Genomic DNA, 25,858 nt, shown 5'->3' with positions numbered 1-25,858 from the left:
ACAACAGCCCCTCGGAGAGTTGAACCATCAAAGCACCATGGCTAGAAAGGGTGCGAAAGGGATTTGGAGATTTCAAACTCCCCTTTTTTCAATCTCCACATGGCATCTGCCGCCTGATGCAACCTCCCACTCACAGCAGAGGTCCCAGGGATGGGTCTCCTCCCATGCGAGAAACACAGGGAGCTGAATGAAGATATTAGGGGTATCTCACCTATGCTGGTGACATTCACGGTGATGTTCACATTCTGGCTCTTGAGGGACAGGATCCACCTCCCGCTCACGTTGCCCTCGTACCCGCAGGTGAATTCCCCGCTGTGATTGAGACTGGCCCGTGGGATGCTGAGCACAGAGCCCTTCCCAGAGCGGGAGCCGGGCTCCATGGTGCTGATCTCAGACCCTGCATCCCTGGGGACAAACTCAACTCCGTCCTTGTAGAAATGAAACCTCCTCTCGCCGGTGTCCCCTGGGGCCATGCAGGTGAGGAGCAGGGGGAGCCCTTCACTCACCGCTCCAGACGAGGGATCCACACTCAGCACTGGCTGGGGAGGGGGATCTGTGGGGAGCAGCAAAGGGGAGGGGTCAGCAGGGGCAGGGAAGGAGAGAAAGTGAAGATGGTGCCCACAGTTCAGTGCACTCTGAGCTGACTTGGACTTTTTCTCCAGAGCTCTTGGTTCACCTCAGGATGCTGGGGGCCTCCCCACAGACATGAGCGAGGGCCGGGCTAGGGATGGGAATTGCCCCTTCACACACAATGGGGGCTGCTGGGATGGAGGAATTTTGACAAAGCTTCTAATTTCACACGGTGGCTCCTGCACGTCAGGGCAGCAGGACACTGAGCTTCATCTCCCTGTCTGGGGAAATGGCAACTCCCTGTCCGATTGGCTCCCCTCAGAAGGTGAAGGGACCATTCCCCAGGCAGGGCTCTCACTGCCCTTTGCATCTGGACCTGCAGGTTTCACTCCCACACCTGACTGTGTCTCTACAGTTCCTGTTCTGAACTAGTGAATGTTCCTTCCACTGTACCTGGTGCACCACGAAACTGACTAAAGGGGAGGCTGTTAACCAGTTCCAGGTGAACCCCAAACCTTCCAGGAACCAGGGGGTGATATTCCAGGGGGTTGAAAGTGACCTGTGTGGCCCTGTGTGGAGTTGAGTGTCTCACCCTGGGCATCATGGGAAGATACCCTGCCCTGGGCCAGCAAACAGCAGGAGAAAGGGGGACTCACCTGACACTGTGATGATGATGGGGCTGCTTGTCTCGGATAGGAGCTCTCGCCCAGACAGTGTCTTCCAGAATTCACAGCTGTACGCTCCGACCTGTGATCCAGACAGACCCGACAGCCGCAGGGGATGGTTGTAACTGTCCTGAGGGGATGGGAGCTCCTTGGAGTGGATTTCCTGGCCATACCTGAAGAACCGGAACCCAGAAACAGCAGGGACCCCGGCAGCTGAGCACGTCAGGGTCACGGCTTCCCCAGCGATGTAGACAGGTTGCTGTGGGGACACTGTGAGCTCGGGGGCTGGAAAAGAGAAGGGGGTCAGGGAAGGGGATGGTTCATACTTGGGAGGCCGGGGACACAGAGGCAGGGGAAGGACCAGTGAAGGCCAAAAGAGGAAGGAGGGATCCTGGACACAGACCGAGCCAGAGCCAGAGCCAGACCCGTGCCCAGGAACCACGTCCCTGCTGGGCCATGCAAACACTGTGCAGCAGAGATCTCCCTGCTGGGAATCCAGTGGGACCAACCTTCCCTGCTTGAGAACTGAGGGGCAGCTCCTGCTCAGGCCAGCTCAGCCTGAAGGGGCTGGGTCATAGGAGCTTGCACAGAGGAGGTTGGGGTGTGAGGGAGCTGCCCCCAGAAGGCAAAGGGCAGGATACCCAGCACTAAGGGCTCTGTGACCCCCATGGCAGCTTCCCACACTCCAGCTGGGACCTGGCCCAGTGACTCCAGGGAAGCTCCATCCTCTTTACCACTGCTGGGATCTCGCCCATTCACCAGCTGGGGTGTTGGTGCCAGCAGTGGGGTGGGGAACAGGACAGTGACCAATCCCTCTCCTGACACTAATCACAATGGAAAATCCAGGCAGCTCAATGTTCATTCAGGGTCTCCCTGACAGTGCCCAGCTCAGCGTCCAGTGCTGTGAGCTTCCCTGCTGCAGTGCCCCCCTGGCAAGGAGGGGCCCTGATCCAAGCAGGGGCCAAAGCTGATGTGTTGGGATGGGCCTAAGATTCCCAGTGACCCACCCACCCAACAGCAGGAAAGGGGCTCACCTGTCACTGTGAGGGAGATGGAGTTGCTGCTTTGCTCCTTTGGTATCCTGTCTCCAGTACGCACAGGTGTAGGACCCAGCCCGTCCCCTCTCAGCTGAGAATTCCAGCCAGGGCTCTGTAGTGGGGATGAGCTGGCGCTGCTGCCCTTTTTGAAAGGTGAATCTGTATCCCCCAGCCTGCTCACCGTGCGGTGGGGAGCACATGAGCCTCACCAGCTCCCCGGGGGGATACGCTTGGTACGTGGCTCTCGTCACGAGGGTAGGAGGTGGCAGGAGATCTAGAACAGAGGCAGAGGGGTCAGTGCAGAGGGAGCGGCCAGGATGCATTCAAGGGAAAATGAGAAGTGAGAGGAAAATATAAACAGAAACCAGCTGCAGCTCACTGCCCAGCACCTGCCCCCATGCTGGGAAATACCCCACGGCAAATAACCCACGGCCTGATTCTGTCTCTCTCATGTCCCATTACTTCTCCCCTGATGATGAAAGCCCAAAGTTCATTCCCAGCTGGAATTTGTGGAGAAACCGGGTGGTGTAGAATCACTGTCTCGTCACCGGAAGAACCCTCCATTGTCATGTGTCTGTTCCCCACATTGGAACTTCTGGGCAAGGATTCAGTCCCCCCAAAACCTTCCCTTTCTGACGCTGAACAGGCTCAGCTCCTGGAGTCTCTCCTAGAACATGGACCTGCCTTCTGCACAGCTGGGCAAATTCCTCCCCCCAGTCTCTGCATCATCACTCCTGCACCCCACATCCTGCGACTCCCAATGACACTGCCCTGTCCCCAGCCTGTTGCTCCCCCCTCCCAGGGACAGATGAGCTGTGAAGGGGATGGTGCCGAGGAGCAATCAGGACACAATCGGCCTGTCCCAGCAGAGACAAGGGGCGGCAGGAGAGAACCTGGCTGGGAAGGTTCCTTCATGTGTCCCAGTATCCCCAGCCTGCCCCCTCTCCATCCAGGGGAGGGGTGAGGGCAGGTTGGGAGGGGCCTTCACCCACCAGTGCAGCTCCAGATCCCACACTCTGGGGGAAGCAGGAGGCCAAAAGGAGCAGGGTGGTTTCTGCCAATGCTTCAAGCTCAGGCCCCCAGCAGTATCTAGAAGGTGCTGCAGAGAAGCGAGGAGGGCTGGCCAGACATGGGGTAGGGAGGGTGGGTTGTTCCACTCACCGCCTCTTCCCTGGGGTCTCAGCAAAACCTGCTTTTTGTGTCCTGGGTTGTGGTGCTGGGTCTGTGCTCCTGGCCCTGAGCCCTCTGTGGGAGCCGAGAGCTGGGGCAGAGGGATCCCCCCACACACAGCCCCAAACTGGTGCCCTAAGTAGGCATCAGCTGTGGTTGCTCTTCTGCCCCATGGACTTGGCTCTGGACTGAAGCTGCAGTTTCAATGGGTGACACCTGTGAACGGGGCTGCTGGACCCCCCCAGGGGATGACATGGGGGCACCTGGTAATCCCCCTTCCATACCATTTAATCAGCCTCATGTGTAGGGCAGGGGATCCCCACTCCCCATGGACTGAGTCCTCCCAGCCCACCGTGAGCATCTCAGCAGGGTCAGGAGGCGTCATTACCTGCGGGGGTCACCGGCCTGGGGAGACTCTGGAGAGAGGCTGGAGGAGAAGAGCAGAGAGGGGGTGAGAGCTCTGGGGAGGGGCTGGGGGTGCAGGAGAGGGGAGGGATGTGGGCAGAGGAGGGAGTCTCCAACAGACACACAGAAGGGCCGGAGGCCGAGGGGGGCACTTACCCAGCAGAGGCAGGAGCAGAGGCAGCACCATGCTGAGCTGGTCACTGGTTTGGGAGCTGGGTTCTCAGCTCAGCTACTGGCCCCGTCTGGCTGTGGGGGGGGGGGGGGGGCACAGTAGAGGAAGTCACAGCCTCAGGTGTGGTCACCACTTTGCTCGGCAGCGTAACCGAATTCGGTGCTCGCTGCGCAGGGCGTGTGGGGGACGGCTGCCGATTTTCCACTGCTGATACTGGGGGAGGAGCTAAACCAGCAGCCCCTAGTGACTGACAGATCTGGGGCCAGAGCAGGAATGCAGCTGGGGTAAAAGAAACTCAGCCGAGTTACTCTACCTTCTACCAGGCCCCATCGACTGCTGGAGACGCAACACACTGACCCCAGCGGGGGGTTGGTGACAGCTCCAGCCAGGCCCAGATCCAGCTGGGGCCCTGCCGTGTGTTTAAAAATAACCCTGGGATGTTCTGCTGGGCTGCAGGGAACTTTGGCACAGACAGCGAGTGACGGGGCGGGGGAGGGTTTCCAGTCCCCAAACCCTGACCCTGTGGGATGGGGCTGACCCCGCTCGGAGGAACAGGAGCTGGAGGCCAGGCCATGCCCAGCTGGAGATGGAGCCTGGCTGGGAAAGGGTTGAGGAGAGAGGCCCTGGGCAGGGCCCTGGGGAGGGTCATGGGTAAGAATCCCAGGTACAAAAGCATCTAAGGAAGCTTAGAGGCATCTAAGATCTTAGCGTCTCACCACAGCACCCTGGGTCCAGCCCTAGGAATGGTGGTTGGGATCCTCCAGCAGATGGAGGAGAAGTGCTGCTGAGTTTGGGAGAAAGTCCTCGGACTCATTGGTCTATTCAAGACTAGATGACGACCCTGCAGAGCCCAGGCGAGTGTCAATGGGGCTGCAGATTATGGAGCCCAGGGAGGGATGGAGAGTTGTGCTGACCAGAGGTTAGTTTACTGCCCTTTGGGTGCGGGGGAGGAGGGTGGTTCCCCCCCAGGGACAGTCTTTAATGTGACCCAGCTCAAAAGCTCCATCTTCAAGAGCACAATGACCACAGGGCTGACACGGCGGCCGTAACCCTCCCAGGATGCGGCTGCATTTTGGTTGTTCACTGAAGTGCTGGTGGTGCCCAAAGCCCCTTTGGATCCTGTGGCTGTTTCTCAGACCTGGGTCTCCTCCTCCAGGCTGAAACCGGCGTTTCTAGCCCAAAGGAATCACCTTGTGGGGAGAATCCCAGGCACAGAATGAAGGGCCCTTCACAGAACTAGACAGTTCCCCGGCTCTAGGAGCAGCAGGGGGCAATGAGGAAGATGAGGATACTGATGAGGAAGAAGGAGCCTCCCACTGCCAGCTCCAAGACCCAGAATAAGCCACAAGCTTCACTAGAGGGTAACTACGTGTGTTTATGGAAGATTAAAATGCAGACTGTCCCTCCTAAGGGCATAGAGGTGTTTAGAGATGTGCGCTGGATGCTGGGGGTGGAGAACCCAGGCCCAGCAGGTCACCACAGATGATCTCTAGTGTCTTGTGTTAAAACCCCCATTCTGTTTCATAAGCTCATAGAAGCATAGAACTAAAAGGGATCATGAAATCAAAGAGTCATTTCTTAAAAGCTGACCTTCCATTTCAGGCATGTTCACACAGAATCCCCTGCCTTTTATGGCACAGATATCAGATCACAGTCCTTAAAAGGTGATTTTATTAACAAAACAAAGAAGACAGACCTGGTTGCTGTGTGCTACAGGGCAACTAAAAAAAGGCAGTTTAAAAACACAGATATTGCTTCCCTGGAAATCAGTTAGTATCCAGGGTCACATGGGCTAAGCACAAAGAAGATGAACCATACCACAAAATTAGAAAGTAACATGGTTGTGTCTAATTTAACATTCCCATTTCTACTCACATCTGCGGTTCCAAGGTTCAGCCTTTCCTTAGACATTGACATTGCAGAAAACTCCTGGCTTAGTCCATTTCTTGCCCAGCTTCTGCTCTGAATTCACATAAAAACTAAAGCAGGAGGAACACGGTTTTCTATTCAAATCGCTCACTGTCTTGCCATTCTCTCTCCTGGCTCCCTGGATATCCCCTGTCTCTTGGTTTAACCCTTTGCAGGCAATTTCATTCACCAGTTGTCTGGGATGTCTAGAATAGGTAGTAGTGCTCCCATGCATCATACTTGTGCATGTGCTGGGTGAACACAAATAGCTTGACCACAAAAAAGCTAAATGTGCAGCCTCCATCAGGTCTGACACTGTCAGACAATGCAGCAGACAACTGTGGAAAACCCAAATCCTACATGTATCTGAATTGAATTTATCACTCACAGAGACAGAGGAGACAAAATGTCGGGAGCAGAAAGCTTTGGTCATTTACAACAATGTTAAGTGTGATCACAGTGAAAGCAGGAAGTAAGATATTGACTAAATTTGAAGAAAATAGCAAGTCAAAAAGGAACGAGCCCGGGAGAGAGAGACCATTTTCTAAAGGCCTGCGAACATCTCAGGGCATCATGGAGCATAAAGCACCGAGTGAAGAAAACTGTTGGTGAACAGATGGAGCCCCTGGCCAGAGACAGACCCACGTGTGGTATTAACAATGTGTGAAAAGAGAAAAGGCTCCGTGCAGGAGAGTTCACTGCAGAACATGCTCCCCAGACATGCAGGCAGCAGACACTGTGACAGCACCAGCCAGAGTTGCATTCACCAGAAGGGGTTTCCCGTGTGCTACGTACCAGTGAATGGAGCTAGAACAGATCCCATCCAAGAGGGTCCAACTTCCTCTGAAAATTAAAGCTGCCTGTGAAACCAGGTGTGGAGAGTGGATCCCCCCTGGGCCCAAATGGTGCATCCCCCAGGAAATTCTGTCATGAATAAGGGGAAACAAACACTTTGCTCAATGCTGCGGATCCCAAACACAGACAGCCAAGTGCTCCCAGTGGCAGACAGTCCAGCTGAGAGGTGTCTCACATACACACTGGGGTCTAGCGGGTCTGAGGAGCGGGACTGGACCTGGCCCAGGGCAGGGACTGGACCATTTCTCCTATTGACACTGGCCCCGGGAGCTCAGGTTCACATTCTGTCTGAGCCAGATGTGGAGAAAGTGAAAGTAAAACCTAAAGGGGCCCCAGGCAAACCCAGGGACGTGGTTATTGTGGAACAAACGCAGCAGTGGTGGGGGTGGGGCATTGGTCACTAGCATCAGCCTGGAAAATCCCCGTGTGTCGGCTCCCATTCATGGCTGCGTGTGAGAAACTCACTCTAGAGAGCAGGTGCTCTCCCCAGGAGATCACTTGGAGCTCTCTGAGGTTCTCACTCGGGAACATCATCCCCTGTTTCAGATGCTGAGCTGCTTGCTGGGTGACCGTACAATTCAGATAAACCAGTGCCCACCCCTGCACTGAACGGTGGTGAAGCCCTAGGACCACTGGCTCAGTGTTCAGTTGTGGCTTTGCCTGACTCAGGACCTGTGCTCCTGATCTGTGGGGCAGCCGGCCGGACCACTCGTTAATGGTTGGTTTACTGCCTGGCCCTGAACTGCTAATTAGCAGCCATCCAGCCATTCAGGCTGTGGACTTGGGGCTTGCTGGGAGTCAGCCTGGCCTCCTGCTGACTCAATCGGCTCCACCACTGTGTGTGGGTTTAACCCTTACAGGCAATTCAAGTTACCAAATGACTGGGCTGCCCAGAACAGGGCAGTGTCCCTCCCATTCATCACAGTCCCTTTGCCTTGCATGCAAATGTGCTTCTGTGGGCGTTTCACACTGTCTGAAGCGGCTTATGGCCATGGGTCCTAACCTCAGAGCAACTCTCACAGCCAGGCAGACACTGGCCTGAACTACTGTTGGGTTCTAGGAGATTTCTCAAAGCCAGGATCAAAATGTGAACTCCTGGGTCATTGTAACAGCCTAATCATGGAGTCACCGCTATTCCCTTTCAGCTCCCTAGTCCATCTTGCCCCAGACACACGGGAACTTGGGACATTGGTCACTGACACCAAAAATCACATCACACGTTGGTTGCTTCCAGGCCCTAAACACCAGTCACTTAGGGTATGTCTAGACTACATGGCTCCATCAATGGAGCCATGTAGACGTGTTTACTGGGCATAGGAAAATGAAGTGGTGATTTAAATAATCGACGCTTCATTGAAATTTAAATGGCTGGTGCGCTGTGCCGATCAGCTGTTTGTCAGGTCAGCGCGCTAGTCTGGACGCTCCCCCATTGACATCGAAGGCATTTGTCGACCTCCCCGGTAAACCTCATCCCACGAGGCATAACGGGGAGGTTGACAAATGCCTTTGATGTCAATGGGGGAGCATCCAGACTAGTGCGCTGAGCCAACAAACAGCTGATCAGCACAGCGTGCCAGCCATTTAAATTTAACTGAAGCCATTTAAATTTAAATTTAAGGCATATCCCTATGCCTACGACTGTAATCTACATGGCTCCGTTGACGGAGCCATCTAATCTAGACACACCCCCACATCATTTGGTTCCCTAGATCCTACAAAGATCACACCAGTAGCCAAAGCTGTGAGAAACCCTCTAATGGTTTATTAACCAGGAGAAAGGAATAAGCGAGTGATCTGTGGGTTAAAACAGGCAAATAAATCTACAGTGATGAGTCACCACCTGACTCTGAGGAGTGAGGGAGACTTTTGTCTGATCAAAACTCTCTCTGGGCAGAAAGAGGAGGCAGCCCTGGTGATCTCTGCCTTCAGTTCAGAGTCTCGAGCCCTTCAGAATTCAAACGGCTAAAAACTAGTTTCTTCTTGTCAGGGATTTTTATTCCTTTTCCGCAGACACCAGGAGAATGGGACAAGCTACCTGCTCATCTCCAGCTCAAGGGTCTGGAGAGCAAACAGCCAAGTGTTTTCTCCTCTGACATTTCACAATTGTTTGCCTGCTGTCTAGGGGCTTTATTCACTGGGCAGGAAATGACCCCTCCTGTGGCAAACTTGTTTTTCACACCTGGCCACACTTCCTGTGGCAAACTCGTATTTCTCACTTGGTCACGCTTCTCTCTGGACTGTGTGGGTGTTTACAGTTAAACAAACACTTAAATATCACCTGATAACACGGGGTATGGACATGATCAGTGAGTTTATTGCAGGCAGCCACATACACACATTTTGCAGACTCTAAACATTAAACACTTTCTTATAAGTCGAATACTGACATAGAGCAAAACTAACACCCAGGGGACTTGGCCTAGTCTCCAGTTATGAGGCTTCAGTTCTTAGCTAGTCCCTGCAGCCTAGGCAAGAGCTGGCCTCAGACATGAAAGCAGCACACAAGCCATGTCGTGTTTCTTAGCTGCCAGTTCACTTGATCCCCATAAACTCATAAATCCACATTCATGTGAATCAGGCTGATTTGCCTCTCAAGAATCTTCAGAGCATATTTCCAGGTACATGCACAGCCCTGTGTACACAACCCAGGCACACATCACACAGTCATATTCATGACCAGGGGGTTCCCAGTTTTTCCATGATACCTACCAAGATGCTGGTTGGCTAAATATTCTGACAGCAGTGACTTGAGTGAGCCCTTTGCTACATGCCATACAAGGGCTGTGGGGTATAGAGCGTTCAGGGTGTGAATGTCTGAGGAGGGGAGAAGATGCAGAGGAGCAGAGAGGGGGATTCCCCTCTTGTTTAGCTGCTTTCTGGCTGCGGGTTGTCACCACCTCGCTGTACATCACGTGCTCATCTTCAGCAGGCTTGGCTTTGTGCTTCGACTGGGTCGTGGGGCCTGTGAGGCCGGGAGAGCTAAGAGCACAGAGGTGATTTCTGAGCCCTGCTGGGGAGGAAGGAGCAATGGTGGGAGGGAGGGGGGCATGGATGCTGCTGCTGAGAGGAGGTTACTGGCATTCTTGGTGTATGAACGAGAAGAGACCAGGGAGATAATGGTCCTGCCCTACTCTGCACTGGTGAGGCCACAGCTGCAGGGGTGTGTCCAGTTGTGTAGACACATGGGGGCACATTGGGGCGGGTCCAGAGGAGAGTATGTTCAGTCTGGAGGTGACATGGCTGAGGGGGGACATGCTGGCCATCTCCTAAGCCAATAGTATGAAGAGGATGGTGATCCACTGTTCTCTGTGCCCACTGACGTTAAGGCAGAATGGGTGTCATCTGTGGTGAGGGTGAGCTAGGTTAGATTTCCAAGAAACATTCTACCTCTAAGGGCAAACATCCGCTTTTGCCACAGCCTGTCTCTTACTCGCAGTATAACTCCTGCTAACTTTGGTTCAGGCACCAGGCCCATGCCTCAGGCTCTTTCTTTCTCCTACACCATAACTCCCCAGAGTCACAGATTCACTGACTTTGGGGAGCAGCTGACACCACCAAGTGAAACCCCTTTCTTCTTGAACCCAGGAAGGAAACACTTGGATTTCCCTTCCCAGGGGTTCCCCAAGATCCTCTGCCACAAGGGAGCTTGGGGAAAAAAGAAACAAAAAGGGAAGAAAACAAACTGTCTTTCTGATAGTTGACCTCTCAGGCTAGCAGACACATACACAGAGACCTCTAGTTATCTCCCAGGACACAGGAATCAAATCACTGCCTTAAAAAAGGTGATTTTATTAACAACACAAAAAGAAATACTTAATGAAGCATACTTGGTTCCTGAGTGTTACAGAACAATGGAGTAAAACAAACTAAAAACACAAAGAGCATCTCTAGGTAAAGCTTTAGCTAGTGAATAGGCCAGGGAGGGGATGGCTTCACACAGAGAAGTTTTAACAAAACAGCTAAAACAAGAAAAATTGCCCAGATCACGACTAAATAGCCCTTTTCCCTTTATTTACTCATGATCCCTGCCTGGTTCAGTCTCCTTCCATGCCCCAAATTCCTGGTAGCCATGGTAATTCTGATGACTTCATGTTGGTCCCTGCAGCTCTTAACTTAGAAGACACAAAAGAAGAGCAGACCAGGTAGCTACATACAATTCAAGTTTCAGGGCTGTATCCCATTGGCTCTTCTGGACTCTGCCAACACTCTTGTTAGCTACTTGATTTTAAACACTTTAATCACTAGTGCTGGCCAACACTCCTCCTATCCATCACACATGCCCAGTTGTAGAGATGGAGAATGGAAACAAGGAGAGGAAAGTGCCCTGGGGAACAGCAGGGAATTGAACCCCCAGCCCCAGGGTTCCCAGCCAGTCCAACAACAGCTTAACCTTCCTTCCTTCCTTCCTCTATTTGGGATGAGGAGCAGCTGGTACAGAGTGAACCTGCCCTAGACACCATGGTGAAGGGTGGTCACAAGGGTGGAATCCTGCTGGGTCCCAGAGCTTGTCCCAGGGCTGCCAGCTGTCCCCATGTCCCCTTCCCTCCCTTTTCTTTGTCTCTTGCCTGCACAGCCCCACTCAGCACCCAGGGTATCCTGCTGCCCACAGGCAGCCTCTTGCCTCCAGCTGGAGCCCTGGCTGCTCTGCTCTGCTACGGCCGTGGGAAGAGAAGAGGAGGGTGAAATGTGGCTGGGGGCTGGGACCTCCCATCAGCTCCTTCAATGTGGTCAAGTCAATAACTGTTCATTAAAAACAACACGTCCTCCCGCCGCACCTAGAGACTCACTAATACACGTTTCGCATCATGAGCTTTCATGGCCACAACCCACTTCCTCAGGGGAGCAGAGTTTGAGGAAGTGGGTTTTGCCCACAAGAGCTCATGATACTATTTATACATTTGTTAGTCTCTGAGGTGCTACAGGGCTGGGCCTTGTTTTTAAAGTTGCAGACGAACACGGCAGCCCCCCTGAGACTATAGTAATCGGGGTAAATAGTTTTAAACCATTAACAACCACAAACTATCACACCACCATCAATCCGCCTTACTCTGTATATCTGTTTTACCCAGAGAAAACTCATGAAGTCGGCTTCATTCATCAGTGAAGGGGACGTACTCACAGCTGCTGTTTCCCCCAGGGAACAATTATTTACACCGGCTTTGATAATAAACAGAAGTGATTTTATTAAGTGTAAAAAGGGGGATTTAAGTAGTTATAGCTGATGCCAGACAGATCCAAGTAGGATACTGAGCTAAAATAAAACAAAAGCCCTCCAGTGAAGCCTGATGCACTCGGAGATGTTGTTACAAATCAGAGTTCTCATTTCAGCATACGCCAACCTTGTCAGTGCAGACAGAGGCAAAAGAAAGTGAGTAATTCAGCTTTTCCCACATCAGCTGTCACTGGGCTGCCTTCCCAGTTCAGTAGGGACCCCACATTTCCCCCGACTTCCTCCTTGTTGCTAACACACCTGTATAAAACCTTCTTGTCCCTCACATCCCTTGCTACTGCAACTTCAGTTGCACTTTGGCCTTCCTGATTAAACCCCTTCATGCCTAATTCCCTTGGGCTATGTCTACACAGAAGCATTATTTCAGAATAAGCTATTTCGGAAGAGAAATGCATTTCAGAATAGCACGTCCACACTGATTGGATGCTGAATGGCATTTAAGGCCCCCCAGAACCAGTTCAGGCAGGGCATCAGGTCAGTAGATACCTTGTGTGGCTACTGCTTGAGGCTATCTGAGGCTCGTGCTTAAAGGAACCCCCCTGGACAGTCATTTCTCAGGTTTCCCTGCTTGCTTGCCTAGCTCTCCGAGGGTATGTCTACAATAGCCCCCTAGTTCGAACTAGGGCTTTATTTGCACCTTCCCATCCGGTCGCCATTTTGAAATTCCACTAGTCTGAAGTAACTGCCCGCGGCTACACGCAGCAGTGGAATGGCAATTCGAACTAAGTCCTTAGTTCGAATTAACTGTTACGCTAATTAAGTCCTTAGTTCGAATTAACTATTACACTAACTAAGTCCTTAGTTCGAATTAACTGTTACGCTAACTAAGTCCTTAGTTCGAATTAACTATTACACTAACTAAGTCCTTAGTTCGAATTAACTGTTACACTAACTAAGGACTTAGTTCGAATTGCTGTTTCACTGCCACGTGTAGCCGCGGGCAGTTACTTCACACTAGTGGAATTTCAAAATGGCAACCGGATGGGAAGGTGCAAATAAAGCCCTAGTTCGAACTAGGGGGCTAGTGTAGACATACCCTCGGAGAGCTAGGCAAGCAAGCAGGGAAACCTGAGAAATGACTGTCCAGGGCGCCTTCTCCCCCCCCCGCCCCCCCGGATGGCAGCCTGCGGCAAGTGCAGCCGGGCTGATGGCCGAGTGCTGTGATGTGCCGAGTGTGGGCACTCAGGGCACTCCAAGCCAGGACTGCTTTGCTGTCCCTCATAGAGTTAGACAAGCAAGGGTATGTCTACACTACCCCGCTAGTTTGAACTAGCGGGGTAATGTAGGCATACCACAATTGCAAATGAAGCCCGGGATTTGAATTTCCCGGGCTTCATTTGCATAAGCCGGGCGCCGCCATTTTTAAATCCCGGCTGGTTCGAACCCCGTGCCGCGTGGCTACACATGGCACGAACTAGGTAGTTCGAACTAGGCTTCCTAGTTCGAACTACCATTACTCCTCATTCCACAAGGAGTAACGGTAGTTCGAACTAGGAAGCCTAGTTAGAACTACCTAGTTCGTGCCACATGTAGCCGCGCGGCACGGGGTTCGAACCAGACGGGAATTAAAAATGGCGGCGCCAAGCTTATGCAAATGAAGCCCGGGAAATTCAAATCCCGGGCTTCATTTGCAATTGTGGTATGCCTACATTACCCTCCTATTTCGAAATAGGAGGGTAGTGTAGACATACCCTAAGCGGGGAACCCTGAGAATTGTCTGTCCGGGGTGGGGGTCGGGTCCCTTTAAGCACAGCCCTCTGCTAGCCTGAGACAGCAGCTCCACACTCTAAGTCCTAATCTGATGCCCTGCCGGCACTGCTTCCGGCCATCCTTAACCTCGGTTCAGGGTCCACTCAATGTGGACATGCTAGTTCGAATTAGTTAGTTTGAATTAGTGCTGTAGTGTAGACATACCCTCACCTCTCTGCTTCACTCCTCAATGCCACCCCTCTACTTACCCCTCCCTTTCCCCTTTTCCCCCCTTTCATGCTTAAAAAATAAAGACACGGTTGTTTCGGGAAAACTAAGTCTGTATTTTACATAACTGGGGGGTCAGAGAGACTGGGGAAAGAACCTGGGAGAGGGGAGGAGAGAGGGTGGACGAGGGTGTGTGTGGAAATCCTTGGAGGAGGGAGCTGGAACAGGTCCCAACTAAAGAGAGATTAGAGACTGGGACTTTTCACGGTAGAGAAGAGGATGCTAAGGGGGGATATGATACAGGTCTATAAAATCATGACTGGTGTGGGAAAAGTGAATGAAGAAAAATTATTTACTTGTTCCCATAATAAAAGGAGAATCCAAGAATCCTAGGGCTGGAAGAGACCTCAGGAGTCATCAAGTCCGGCCCCCTGCCCAAGGCAGAACCAATCCCAACTAAAACTAGGGGTCACCAAATGAAATTAATAGGCAGCAGGTTTTAAACAAACAAAAGGAACCAGCTCATTGTAAAGTGTTGGGGCTCCTGTTGTGAATAAGCCTGCCTCAGTTTCCTCTCGGACATACAGTCTCACATGCCCCATCCCATTCCCCTGCCAAAGGCTCCTGCCTCCAGCCCTCTGACCCCAAGGCGATGGATAAAGGAGGGTTCAACTAGCCCCCAACACACACTCCCTTGGGCCACAGGATGGTCTTCCAGAAGGTGAGGTCACTTCACTCCCCCGTCGGTCTAACAAACTTGGGTGAGTCAACCTTGAAAGAGGCGAGAATCAAAACTAAATGGAGCCAAAGTCTCCTTGTCGCTGGTGCTGGAGGGGGCAGTTCTCAGGGAACTGGCCGGTCACTGCCCAGACCCAGGGGCTGCAGATTGTCCCTGCGGGTGCAGCCTGGACAGAGAGTGGGAGACCGATGGATCTTGGATCTTCTCGCCTTCATTTGCATCTCCCCCTCCTTCTCAGAGAAGCAGGAGCTTGTGGGAGCAGTGGGAGCTGCTTCAGTGGGACCCATAGCAAGCCAGACAGGCCTGTGTTTTGTGCAGCCCCAGCACAGAGCTGATGGGAATTTCTCCCTAAGGAAATTACACTTCATGGCCAGCGCCCACCGGAGAGTCATTGGGGGCTGGGACCAGAGAGCAGGAGAAGGAGAAGGACTCTGGTTAGGACACCTGCAAGGGAGACAGGAAAGAGCCAACGTCCAATCAATTCTCTTTCATTATTGATCCACAGTGAGAGAGTTTCAACAGCAGAGACTGAGACACCCCCCAGCCTGTCCCAGGACTCGGTGCTTGGCGCACTCTCCCGAGAGGCAGAGACCCTCTGTCAAACCCTTTCTCTTTACCCAGCAGAGGGATCCCAGCTCTGCTCCAGCCTCCATGATGAGCAGGCAGCCGGGAGCTCATTAGTGATCCTGGGGCTGAGCTAGGAGCCGAGCCAGGCTGGGATGCTGGGAGCGGCGAACGCTGCTGCAGCAGGGTGGGGCGGGGGCTCAGGGGTGTCAGAGGAGCTGGACAGAGTTCGCGGCGGGAGGTGCCGCTCAGGACAGGCTGTGGCCAGGCAGCAGCACGGTGGGAACGACGTTAACTTCTGGGGGCTACTGAGGCCAGAGGCAGGTCTGTGCAGCTGGGGAGGGATCTAGATGCCCATGAAGGGGGCAGGGGGCTTAAGTGGCACTTGGACTCGCAGAGGAGGAGGCCTAGGCACCAAGGGCCCTCACAAGGGGGGACTGAAGACAGGCCCAGGAGGGAGGAACGTCTGGTTCAGAGCTTCCCTTGGGACGGGGGACTGGGCTGTTGTGTGTTGGCTGGGATCCAGCAGGCCCACGGGTAGAACCCGGAGACACAGTCTGGGACTTGCCCTTGTAGCTGAGAAATGGTGTAAGGAGGGGTCTCTCTGCCCCAGTTTTGGGCTCCAGAGGCACAGCCCCAGCACAGCCCAGCTAGACATGATCAGTTTCTGCCAAGGCTGCAAAGGAAACACGATGAGTATAAACATCCCCCCTTCGCTCCCCGACATCCACTACAGCTTCCTCCTTTCTCATTCCCTTTGGGGATGTCTACGCTTGCACCTTCTTTTGAGAGAGGGATGCAAATGAAGATGTTTGAAATTGCAAATGAAGCTGGGATTTAAATAACCTGTGCTTCCTTTGCATAATCACGTTATGGCGTTATTTCGAAATACGAAACGCAGTGTAGATGCGGTTATTTTGGGAGAACACCCTTCTTCTGAAATAACCCTTATTTCTCATAAAATGAGGTTTAACAGTTATTTCAGAAGAAGGGTGTTCTCCCGAAATAACCACATCAACATAGAGTTTTGTATTTCAAAATAGCGTAATTTAAAATAGCGCCATAACACGATTATGCAAATGAAGCATGAGATATTTAAATCCCAGCTTCATTTGCAATTTCGAATGTCTTCATTTGCATCCCTCTCTTGAAAGAGGGTGCAAGTGTAGACATACCCTTTGATGCCTCCTAGCCAGGGCTGGCCCTACCATGAGGGGAACTGAGGCAGCCGTCTCAGGTGCCAGCCTGGGGCGGGGGGGCGCCACTAGGACCCAGAGTGTAGAAAGTCGTGTCTGCTGCTGGAGGATATGTATTCTCTCTGCTCTCGATGCACAGAGAAGGCGGAGCACTGTGCAGGAGGAAGGAGGGCACAAGAAACCTTTCAAAGTTTTGGCCCAAGCGAGGGGGCCTGGGGGCGTCATTTGAGCTCCCCGCCTCAGGTGACAAAATATTGTGGGCTGACCCTGCTCCTAGCTACTGCTGGGCAGGTCTGATGGGCAGCTCGTGCCTTCTACCTGCTTGTGCCCCTGCCCCTGGACGGACACGGTGAGGTGAACGCCCTGGTGGGAATGGAGGCCTGGGGCAACCAGGACACGTTAAGAGCCTTCTTGTCCCCGTTCTGCTCCTGACACCCGAATCCCCATAGAGAAGTGAAATTATCACCTGGGCTCCTGCCCATCCCTGCGCTGCACCTCCACAGTCTGTGTCCCACCCTCTCTGCCATCTCCACGCATGGGCTGGAGGGCGAGGGGGGCAGCAGATCCGTGGACAGTCACTGTGCTAGTCTGTTCATAGGCGCTTCTTGTGGAACCTGCTTGTGCAAGTTTCGGGATGCAGATTATTTTAACACAAAGGGCAGTAGGGCCCCAGCGCAGTCCACAGTCCCAACGCAGGTGCCTGGCTGGAGCTCTCAGCTGAGAAGGGAAGTGCTGGGTTAGACACCTGTGTGTCCGGGAGACAGGAATCCAATGGTGAGATCTCCTCTAGGAACAGCAGCTCCATCGCCAGTGCAGGGCATGGACACCTCATCACACGAGTGTGCAAGGGCTGCAAACTTTGGGAAATTCCATGCCTGGTGTTCATGGGTTGTGCCAGGGAAGACAAATCAACTCCCAAAAGCTCTTTGTCACTCAGTTAATGTAAATCTCTGCCTTGTGGGAGGGACTAAATCTGTCAGCCGACGGTCAGGGCAGTGTGTGTGTGTGTGTGCTGAGAAAAGGTTTAATGTCCGTGACTTTACTGCTAGGACCGGGGTCCCGTCGCGGAGGGCAGCCAACAGGCTAACAGACGCCCCTGTTTATAGGATGAGCTTATTACATCTCAGATTTTAGCTGCTAGGATACAGGATCCCTTCACAGCGGGCAGTCTAGAGAAGACTGAGAGATGCCCCAACGGATCTGTCACCTGGGAGTGACACAGATCCAAACGCCCAAGCCCTTCCTATACCTGTCCCTTATGACCGGCTGAAGTTCTTTTAAATTGTGCTTGGTTCTGTTACAGCAACTGAAGGAGTCAGGTTAAAAACTTAAACAGTTACAGGTTTATTAAAAAGACTTATAAAAGCATATGGTTACAATGGCTATTGCTCTATTTCTTAACTGCTAGCAAATATAGATCTTAAAAATGGTTACAAAGAAAATAAAGATAGAAAATAGAAATAATGGTACCAAGTGACAGCTTAATCTTTAAAGAGCTCTAAGTCTATGTGTACACTTAAGACAAAGGACCACATCCAGGTACAAGTTTTACCCTCTTCTGTGCCTCTCGACTCCAGCGGGTCAATCCAGGGCCGGTCCCTCTATTCCTAGGAAAGACGAATACGAGGTGGGCGTCCCCTCTGGAACCTCGGGAGGTCAAACACCTAACCCGACCAGCAGATAGATGGTAGATTGACACTCAGAGTAAATGTGCTGCTGGACCCATCTTTATACCCATAGGGGGCCGTATCCTCTTTCTTATCTTAAGATGCCAAATTGTGCTGGTCCGTTTCTGTGGCGCCAGTTCTTACAAGCAAGTTTCAACTTAATTTACACTTGCAAGAGAGATAACTAAATTGTGAGTACAAGACATTTTTTTTACTGGGCGAGAGATTCCTCTCACCGTGGACGGCTGTGTGTTCATATCAATACAGGATTTAGTCAAGGGCAATCCTCGGCAGCCTCTTGGTCAGCAATAGGCATATCTCTGTTTACAGCCATTCACGGTCACTTAGCCTGCCTATCCAGACAAGCAAAAATGGATGTTACAAGGGGGGGTTCTTGTCTGGCTACAAAATCTCACCGTGCTCAGACCAGAGAACAGGAAACCGAAGCCACAGCAGCAACAAGGCTGGTCACTAGAGGGTACATCTGTCTACACGGCACAGTTATTTCAGAATAACGACCATTATTTCAAAATAACAACGCAAGGGTCCTCACGGCCACTCCATTATTTCAAAATCATTTCAAAAATAAGCCAGGCGGCTTATTCCGAAATCTGTAAACCTCATTCTATGAGGAATCACGCATATTCCAAAAGAGCTATTTTGAAATAAGTCATGTATACATGCTCCACTGCTGCTATTTCAAAATAGCCCCTCACCAGGCCCATTCTAAGTGATTCCTCCCCAATGCCTCCTGGGGCGCTAAATCAAGAGAGCAAGTCTACATTAGGGAAGCTGGCCTCACACCCATGTTGAGGCTTCCCTGCAGTGTGGACGTGCTATTTCAAAATAACTATTCCAGAATAGCTTGTTTCAGAATTGATGTGCAGTTTAGACATAGCATCTACACTGCGCCCTAAACTCGAAATAAGATCGTCAATTTGCGCTACACAAATTGCATTTCTTATTTTGATTTTATTTTAAAATAGCTTATTTAGAAATGTGGCGGGTCTACTTTCAGAATGAAGTGCTATTTCAAGCCATGCCTTATTCCTCGTGCAATGAGGTTTACCAGAGTGGTGAAACAGTGTGCCCATTAGTTCAAAACATACTCTGAAGTGACGGGCGGCTTGTGACAGTTTCACTGGGATCAGAAAATGTTGGATTCTTTCACTCCAGAGACGTCAAAAATCGCAGCCAGGTAAGAAGCTCACATGGTTCCCTCCAGCCGGGCAAGTTTAAAGACTCTCCCCTGGGGGGATAAACAAAGAGACGGGAGAGCTTCTCCCCACGGCCCCCATCTCAGCTGGGCTGCCTCCCTTTCTGCTCCCCCCCAGCCCTTCCCCCGCTGAGCCTGGCCCGGCCTCCAGCTCCTTTTCCCCAGGGTGGGGTCAGTCCCATCCTGTGGGGTCAGGGTTTGGGGACTGCAAACCCTCCCCCGCCCCAACAATTCCCTTCTGTGCTGAGGCTCCCGGTGCTGCAGCAGAGCCTCCCAGCGCTGGTGTAACAGATGCCTGCAGGCACCAGCAGGGCCGGGGGCAGGGGACAAGTCTTGGGTATGAATGACAGAGGCCCACAAAGGGCACCAATAGGCCCCAGCCCTGGGGCTAGATCCTGGCAGGTGTGAGCCAGTGTCACTCATCTGAGGCTCTTTGGCACTGGATGAATCAATTCTGCCCCCGCCCCTGAGGTGTCAGCTCCTGCTCTGTCCACCACTCTAAGGCCAGGAAATTGTCAGTTTCCCTCCCCACACCCTCCCCCCCACACCTCAGTGTCTCTCCAGCCCCTGAGCTGAGCAGTGGCCCTGCCTGAGGGTGCGACCTGCTCTACTGAGGTGAGAACCCAGCTCCCAGCCCAGAGCCACTGGCTCAGAATGGAGCTAATTTGCCTTCTGCCTCTGCTGGGTGAGTGCCCCCCTCGGCCCCAGCCCCTCTGTGTGTGTCTGTCTGGAGACTCCCCCAACCCTGCTCTGCATCCTCATCTCCTTCCAGAGTCTCCCCAGTCTCCCCAGGCTGGTGTTCCCCACGGGTCCCGATGTCTCCTGGCCTCCCTGAGATGCTGGCGGTGGCTGGCGGAGGGCAAAGGGGTCCTGGCAGTGGGGCTGCGAGGGCCACTCTTCTCACACACTGGTGCTTGGATCGTCCCCAGGTGCCTCCGTGGCATCCCCTGACATCCGTGTGAGCGGAAGAACAACCCCAGCCGGTACCTGCTGGGAGGGTCTGTTTGGTGGGTCCCAGCCCAGGCCGTAGGGGAGAAGCTGCCCCCATCCCCATGGGCAGTCCCAGCAGAGAGAGCGAGGGCTGGGCAGGCCACGGAGACTGAGCTCCCACCTCCCCATGGCACTCAGTGCCCTGAGCAAGGCCCATCCATGTGGGGCTGTGTGTGTGGGGGGGGGGGGTCTCTTGCCCCAGTTCTGGGCTCCGACAGAGGGATCAGGGCCAGGGGCAGAGACCCAGCTCTGTGCAGCAGGGGATTAACAGCAGGTTCTGCAGAGACCGCAGAGGAAATAATTCCCCCCTCCCTTCCCCACATCCACCACAATTTCCTCATTGCTGTTCAGTGTCTTCTAGCTACTGCTGGGCAGGGCAGGCAGTCACACACGGGGTTCCCCACCCTCCCTTCTGCCTCGACCCCTGGAGGAAAACTGTGTGGTGAATGTTGTGATGGGAATGGGGAGGTTGGGGGTGGATCTATTTGCAACAACATCCCTCCTCTCACTTTTTGCACCCTACTTTCCCCAGAATAAGAACATAAGAACGGCCGTACTGGGTCAGACCAAAGGTCCATCCACCCAGTATCCTGTCTACCGATAGTGGCCAGTACCAGCTGCCCCAGAGGGGGTGGACCGAAGACAGTGATCAAGCGATTTGTCTCCTACCAAACAGAGGCCAGGGGCACCATTCCTTACCCCCTGGCTAATAGCCTTTTATGGACCTAACCTCCAGGAATTCATCTAGCTCTTTTTAAACTCTGTTATAGTCCTAACCTTCACAGCCTCCTCTGGCAAGGAGTTCCACAGGCTGACTGTGCACTGTGTGAAGAAGAACTTTCTTTTATTAGTTTTAAACCTGCTCCCCATTAATTTCATTTGGTGTCCTCTAGTTCTTATACAGTAAAACTCCAATAGTCCGGTATCCAATAGTCCGGCACTCCTGATAGTCCGGCATCAAAATGGCAAGAGCCTAGTGAGTGAGCTTCGGCAAAAAATGAGTCACAAGGTAACAGCGGCAGCATCTGAACTGAGCAAAAAGGGTAAAAAAGGCTTAAAAAAACTAAAACATGACAGTATACTGTATACAGTATGTACAATAAAAAGGGTTAAGAATATTTTATATACAGTATATAATGTATACAGTATATACATATAACCAGTTTATAGTACCTCCTGATAGTCCGGCATATCTGATAATCTGGCACCACCTAGGTCCCATAGGTTCCGGATTATCGGAATTCTACTGTATTATGGTAACAAGTAAATAACTTGTATTTATTTACCCTCTCCACACCACTCATGATTTTACAGACCTCTATCATATCCCCCCTCAGTCTCCTCTTTTCCAAACTGAAAAGTCCCAGTCTCTTCAGCCTCTCCTCATATGGGACCCATTCCAAGCCCCTAATCACTTTAGTTGCCCTTTTCTGAACATTTTCTAATGCCAAAATATCTTTTTTAAGGTGAGGAGACCACATTGTACGCAGTATTCAAGATGTGGTGCACTATAGTTTTATACAGGGGCAGTAAGGGTATGTCTACACTACCCTCCTAGTTCGAACTAGCGGGGTAATGTAGGCATACCGCACTTGCAAATGAAGCCCGGGATTTGAATTTCCCGGGCTTCATTTGCATAAGCGGGGAGCCGCCATTTTTTAAACCCCGCTGGTTCGAACCCCGTGCAGCGCGGCTACACGGGGCATGAACTAGGTAGTTCGGACTAGGATTCCTATTCCGAACTACCGGTACACCTCGTTCCATAGGTTGACAAATCAGGAAAGAGATCTGGGAGTTATCATGGATAGTTCTCTGAAAACATCCATGCAATGTGCAGCGGCGGTCAAAAAAGAAAATAGGATGCTAGGAATTATTTAAAAAGGGATAGAAAATAAGATGAAGAATATCTTAGGGTATGTCATAGCCACATTAGCCCCCAGCATAACGGCTTGACAAACCCCGACGAGAGCCACTCACCAGCCCCACACTGCGCACGTGCCAGACCAGCACTGCACATGCGCAAAGCGCCGGTGATTGGGGTGCACGGAGAGACTGGCTGAAATCTACTCGCCTCGGGCGAGTAGACTCAGGGTTTGTCTAGCCCTGCCCATCATATTCTATGTATAGTTGGGGTTATTTTTTCCAATATGCATTACTTTACACTTAACCTCATTACATTTCATTTGCCATTTTGTTGCCCAATCACTCAGTTTGGTGAGATCTTTTTGAAGTTCTTCAAAATCTGCTTTGGTCTTGACTATCATGAACAGTTTAGTATCGTCCACAAACTTTGCCATCTCACTGCTCACCCCTTTCTCTTTATCGTTTATGAATAAGTTGAATAGGGTTGGTCCTTGGACTGACCCTTGGGGAACATCACTAGTTACCTCTCTCCATTCTGAAAATTTATCATTTATTCCTACCCTTTGTTTCCTGTCTTTTAACCAGTTCTCAGTCCATGAAAGGATCTTCCCTCTTATCCCATGACAACCTAATTTACAAAAGAGCCTTTGGTGAGGGACCTTGTCAAAGGCTTTCTGGAAATTTAAGTATACTATATCCACTGGATCCCCCTTGTCCATATGTTTGTTAACCTCTTCAAAGAAATCTAATAGATTAGTAAGACAGGATTTCCCTTTACAGAAACCATGTTAACTTTTGCCCAACAAATTATGTTCTTCTACGTGTCTGACAATTTTATTCTTTACTATTGTTTCAACTAATTTTCCCGGTACTGACATTAGACTTACTGGTCTGTAATTGCCAGGGTCGCCTCTAGAGCCCTTTTTAAATATTGGCTTTATGTTATCTGTCTTCCAGTCCTTGGGTACAGAAGCTGATTTAAAGGATAGGTTACAAACCACAGTTAATACAGCCGGTGCCCAAATTATGAACGAGTTATGAACCAAACACTTGGCCGTAACTGGAAGTGTTCATAAGTCGAACACCATTATTTTAAATACGCCCGCAGTGTTCATAAGTGCGAGTCGCGTTCGTAACTCGGGGACCGGCTTACGAATGCTTAATGGGAGGTTTGGTTGTAAGTACAAACGGTTGTAAATTGACCGTTTGTAACTTGGGGACCGGCTGTAGTTCCGCAATTTCACATTTGAGTTCTTTCAGAACCCTTGGGCGAATGCCATTCGGTCCCGGTGATGTGTTACTGTTAAGTTTTTCAATTTGTTCCAAAACCTCCTCTACCGACACTTCAATCTGGGACAATTCCTCAGATTCATCACCCACAAAGGACAATGCAGATTTGGGAATCTCCCTAACATCCTCAGCCATGAAGACTGAAGCAAAGAAATCATTTAGTCTCTCTGAAATGGCTTTATTGCCCTTGACTGCTCCTTCTGTACCTTGATCGTCCAGGGGCCCCACAGGTTTTTTAGCAGGCTTCCTGCTTCTAATGTACTTAAAAAACATTTTGCTATTACTTTTTGAGTTTTTGACTAGCTGTTCCTCAAAATCTTTTTTTGCTTTTCTTATTACATTTTTACACTTAATTTGGCAGTGTTTATGTTCTTTTCTATTTACCTCACTAAGACTGGACTTCTACTTTTTAAAAGATGTCTTTTTGTCCCTCACTGCTTCTGTTACATGGCTGTTAAGCCACGGTGGCTCTTTTTTAGGTCTCTTGCTATGTTTTTTAATTTGGGGTATACATTTAAGTTGGGCCTCTGTTATGGTGTCTTTAACAAGTTTCCATGCAGCTTGCAGGGATTTTACTCTAGTCAGTGTACCTTTTAATTTCAGTTTAACTAACCTCCTCATTTTTGTGTAATTCCCCTTTTTAAAATTAAATGCCAGCATGTTGTGCTGCTGAGGTGTTCTTCCCACCACAGGAATGTTAAATGTTACTATATTATGGTCACTATTCCCAAGCGGTCCTTTAATAGTTACCTCCTAGATGAGATCCTGCGCTCCACTCAGGACTAAATCGAGAATTGACTCTCCCCTTGTGGGTTCCTGTACCAGCTGCTCCAAGAAGCAGTCATTTAAGTCATCGAGAAATTTTATCTTTGCATCTCGTCCTGAGGCGACGTACCCAGTCAATATGGGGATAACTGAAATCCCCCATTATTATTGAGTTTTTTATTTTGATAGCCTCTCTGATCACCCTTAGCATTTCAATGTCACTATCACTGCCTGGTCAGATGGTCGATAATATATCCCTACTGCTATATTCTTATTATTGGAGCATGGAATTACTATCTATAGTGATTCTATGGAACATGTTGATTCATTTCTGATTTTTACTTCATTTGATTCTACATTATCTTTCACATACAGTGCCACTCGGCCACCCACATGACCTATTCTGTCCTTTTGAGATATTTTATATCCTGGTATGATTGTGTCCCACTGATTGTTCTCATTCCACCAGGTTTCTGTGATGGCTATTATGTCAATCTCCTCCTTTAATACGAGGTACTCTAGTTCACCCATCTTTTTATTTAGACTTCTAGCATTTGTGTAGAAGCACTTTAAAAAATTGCCACTGGTTATTTGTCTGCCCTTCTCTGATGTGTTAGATTCTTGTATATCTATTAGGTTATTTTTATCTGTTCTGGCCCGTACTTTATCATCTCTATTTACTTCACTAGGACTGGACTTCCACTTTTTAAAAGTCACCTTTTTATCTCTCACTGCTTCTTTTACTGAAACAAAAGACAGGACTATGCAGCACTTTAAAGACTAACAAGATGATTTAATAGGTGATGAGTTTTCATGGGCCAGACCCACTTCCTCTTTTGTTTCAGCAAGATCAGACTAACACGGCTGTGTCTCTATTGCTTCTTTTACATGGTTGTTAAGCCACGGTGGCTCTTTTTTAGGTCTCTTACTATGTTTTTTAATTTGGGGGTATACATTTATACCCCAGAGTGCAGCATGTGCAGCAGAGCCACAGGTGCGGACACGGGTTCTCTCTGTGAGTCCCGTTGAAAGTCTGTACCTGAAGGAAAAAAGAACCAGGTGTGGCCAGGCCTTGTTAAGGATGCAGATGGGCAATGAACAAAAACAATCAAGTGACCAAGGAGAGGCAGTGAGGACTCCGTTAGCAGCAACGGGGTGTGGGGGTGGATGGCAGCCCCAGGAGACCTTTCTGCTTCTTGAAGCAGGCTCAGTGCACACAGAGAGACCTGTGCCCCGGGCGGGACAAGGAGGGGCAGTAAATCCTTCCATTCCTTCCCCAAAGGGACACGAGAAACCAGCACCTCACACTTGGGTTCAAGGTTCTGACCCAGAACGAGGGGGACAGGCTGGAGAGCGAACCCACCTACAGCGTAGTCTAGGCCTTGCTATAGCGAATTTTAGCCTTTCAGCTGCAGGTCTTCACTGTGAGCTCCCTGTTACCATCCCTGGCCTGGTTTCTTTCACTTGGCCTGACGTAACCCACAGCCTGTTGTTAATAAACTTGGCTTATTTCAACCTAAACCAACCCGGGGCTAGGGAGGAAGCCGGATGTTTCATGGCAGGCTGGTTGGGGGCATTCAGGCCGGGGCTGGGTGGTGATGGCCCCTCGTTAGTCATAAGCAAGGCTGGTGGTGACCAG

The 25,858-nt window shown here is 50.9% G+C and overlaps 1 protein-coding gene across 1 annotated transcript in view; it reads right to left on the bottom strand.

Annotated features, from left to right (window-relative positions):
* Positions 1–25,858, bottom strand: part of LOC149521034 (leukocyte immunoglobulin-like receptor subfamily A member 3) — a 1,043,054-nt gene that overhangs the window by 3,051 nt on the left and 1,014,145 nt on the right. The window contains exons 6-7 of the mRNA XM_089774198.1: positions 1,227–1,520; positions 212–553 (exon numbers count right to left, since the gene is read on the bottom strand). Coding sequence (XP_089630324.1) covers positions 212–553; positions 1,227–1,520 — 636 coding nt within the window. The remainder of the gene's footprint in view (positions 1–211; positions 554–1,226; positions 1,521–25,858) is intronic.

The sequence above is a fragment of the Pelodiscus sinensis genome, chromosome 30, assembly GCF_052426305.1.
Source record: "Pelodiscus sinensis isolate ZL-2025 chromosome 30, ASM5242630v1, whole genome shotgun sequence".
Lineage (NCBI taxonomy): Eukaryota > Metazoa > Chordata > Testudines > Trionychidae > Pelodiscus > Pelodiscus sinensis.
This window is presented reverse-complemented; position numbering and strand designations above follow the sequence as displayed.